At 40.3% G+C, this 1,943-nt stretch overlaps 1 protein-coding gene across 1 annotated transcript in view; it reads right to left on the reverse strand.

Annotated features, from left to right (window-relative positions):
* The window catches only part of LOC111829047, a 1,591-nt gene extending 1,209 nt beyond the window's left edge, over nucleotides 1-382 (reverse strand). The window contains exon 1 of the mRNA XM_023777683.1: nucleotides 43-382. Coding sequence (XP_023633451.1) covers nucleotides 43-382 — 340 coding nt within the window. The remainder of the gene's footprint in view (nucleotides 1-42) is intronic.
* Nucleotides 383-1,943: the final 1,561 nt, after the last annotated feature.

Raw genomic sequence — 1,943 nt, forward strand, 5'->3', positions numbered from 1 at the left:
ATTCGCCACTCTTGTTATGTCTCCATGAGTAAAAATCTTCACTCTCTACAACCGGTTTGATCTTCTTTATTCTTATGATATCAGCCGGCAGAAAGTGATACTCTAGAGCCTCTTCATCCCAATCTCTCTTATCTCTATCAATCAGCTCTGAAATTCTAAGGTCTGGGTTGAAATAATTATTTCTCCTCCAAGGAGGCCTCATTAGCCCATCTTCTAACCAAGCATCAATCCAAACCTTAAAAGACTTTCCATTCCCAATATTCTTCACCAACCCTTGAACAAGCAGTTCTCTACCATGCAAAATGCTTCTCCAAGCATAAGATGGTCTGGCTCCTAAGGTTGCATTTAAGAAATCAGAGTACGGGAAGTATCTACTCTTCATTAATTGAGAGAACAAACACTCAGGGTTCTGTAGAATTCTCCAAGCCTGCTTAGCTAGAAGAGCCTGATTAAATGTTTCTATGTCTCTAAAGCCCAATCCACCTTACTTCTTAGAAAGACATAGCTTCTCCCAACTTAGCCAGTGAATTTTCCTAGCATGTTCTTCATTACTCCACCAAAAAGCTGCCATTGCACTTGCTAGATTTTCACAAGTAGTTTTGGGAAGTTTGAAACATGACATCACAAACACTGGCATTGCAAGAGCCACAGACTTCAGCAGAACCTCTTTACCTCCCTGGGACAGAAACCGAGTAAACCAACCTGATAGCTTTGATTTGAGTCTATCTTTTATGTAACTCAGGAGTTCCACCTTAGACCCACTAAAACACTCTGGCATACCTAAGTAGGTTCCTCCTCCACCCTCTTTGAAGATACCCATCTTATTTTGAATCTCTGTCTTCGCCAGAGTATTTACCCTCGACCCAAAAGTTATGGACGACTTGGTTAGGTTGATCGATTGCCCAGTAGCCTCTCCATATTTGAGTAAAGTATCTTGCAGAAAACTACATTGATCCAAAGATGCCTTACACATAAAAAGGCTGTCATCCGCAAACAGCAAATGATGAATTTCCGGCCCTTCTTCAATGAATTTAATCCCTTGCAGTTTTCCTTCTACTTGGCCTTTATTAAGCAAGTGGGTTAAACCTTCAGTACACAACACAAATAGAAAAGGAGATAAGGGGTCTCCTTGTCTCAAACCTCTTTGTGGAGTAATCATACCAAAAGGCTGGTCGTTTATGAGAACCGAGAAAGTTACAGAACTCACACAAGCCATGATCCAATCAACCCATCTGTTATGGAACCCCATCGCCACCAACAGAGCTCTCAAATAACTCCATTCCACTCTATCGTAAGCTTTAGACATATATGTCTTAACTGCCATAAACTGGGAAGAGATGTCCAGATGAGAATTCAGACTGTGAACCGCTTCATGAACAACTAAAATGTTGTCTGAAATCAATCTTTCAGACACAAATGCAGACTGGTTAATAGCTACAATCTGAGGGAGCCATATCTGAATTCTACTAACCAGGATCTTTGAGATAGCCTTATACAAAACAGAGCATAAGCTTATCGGTCTAAGATCACTCATTTCCAAAGGATGATGAATTTTAGGAATCAAACATAAATGAGTGTAATTCCATTCCTTTGGAAAGATCCCTAACTCAAAGAACCCTAGAATTTCCTTGGTCACTTGTTCTCCAACAATGTTCCAATACTTCTGGAAGAAGAGAGCAGTCATGACATCTGGACCCGGAGCACTAGAAGCCTTAATGGAGAAAACCGCCTCTTTTACTTCCTCTTCAGAGACCTTCTCAATCAAACCATTATTCATTTCCTCAGAGATTTTGGCTGGAAATTCATCAAACCAGTGATGAAAACTTTGAGGGTTGGATGACTTGAATAGATTATTGAAATACTCAACTGCTACTTCCCCTTTAGCCGCTTCCGATTTCTTGATAATCCCATTAGCATCTTTGAGTTGATCAATCCTTTTTCTA

Source organism: Capsella rubella, unplaced genomic scaffold (genome assembly GCF_000375325.1).
Source record: "Capsella rubella cultivar Monte Gargano unplaced genomic scaffold, Caprub1_0 scaffold_8, whole genome shotgun sequence".
Classification (NCBI taxonomy): domain Eukaryota; kingdom Viridiplantae; phylum Streptophyta; class Magnoliopsida; order Brassicales; family Brassicaceae; genus Capsella; species Capsella rubella.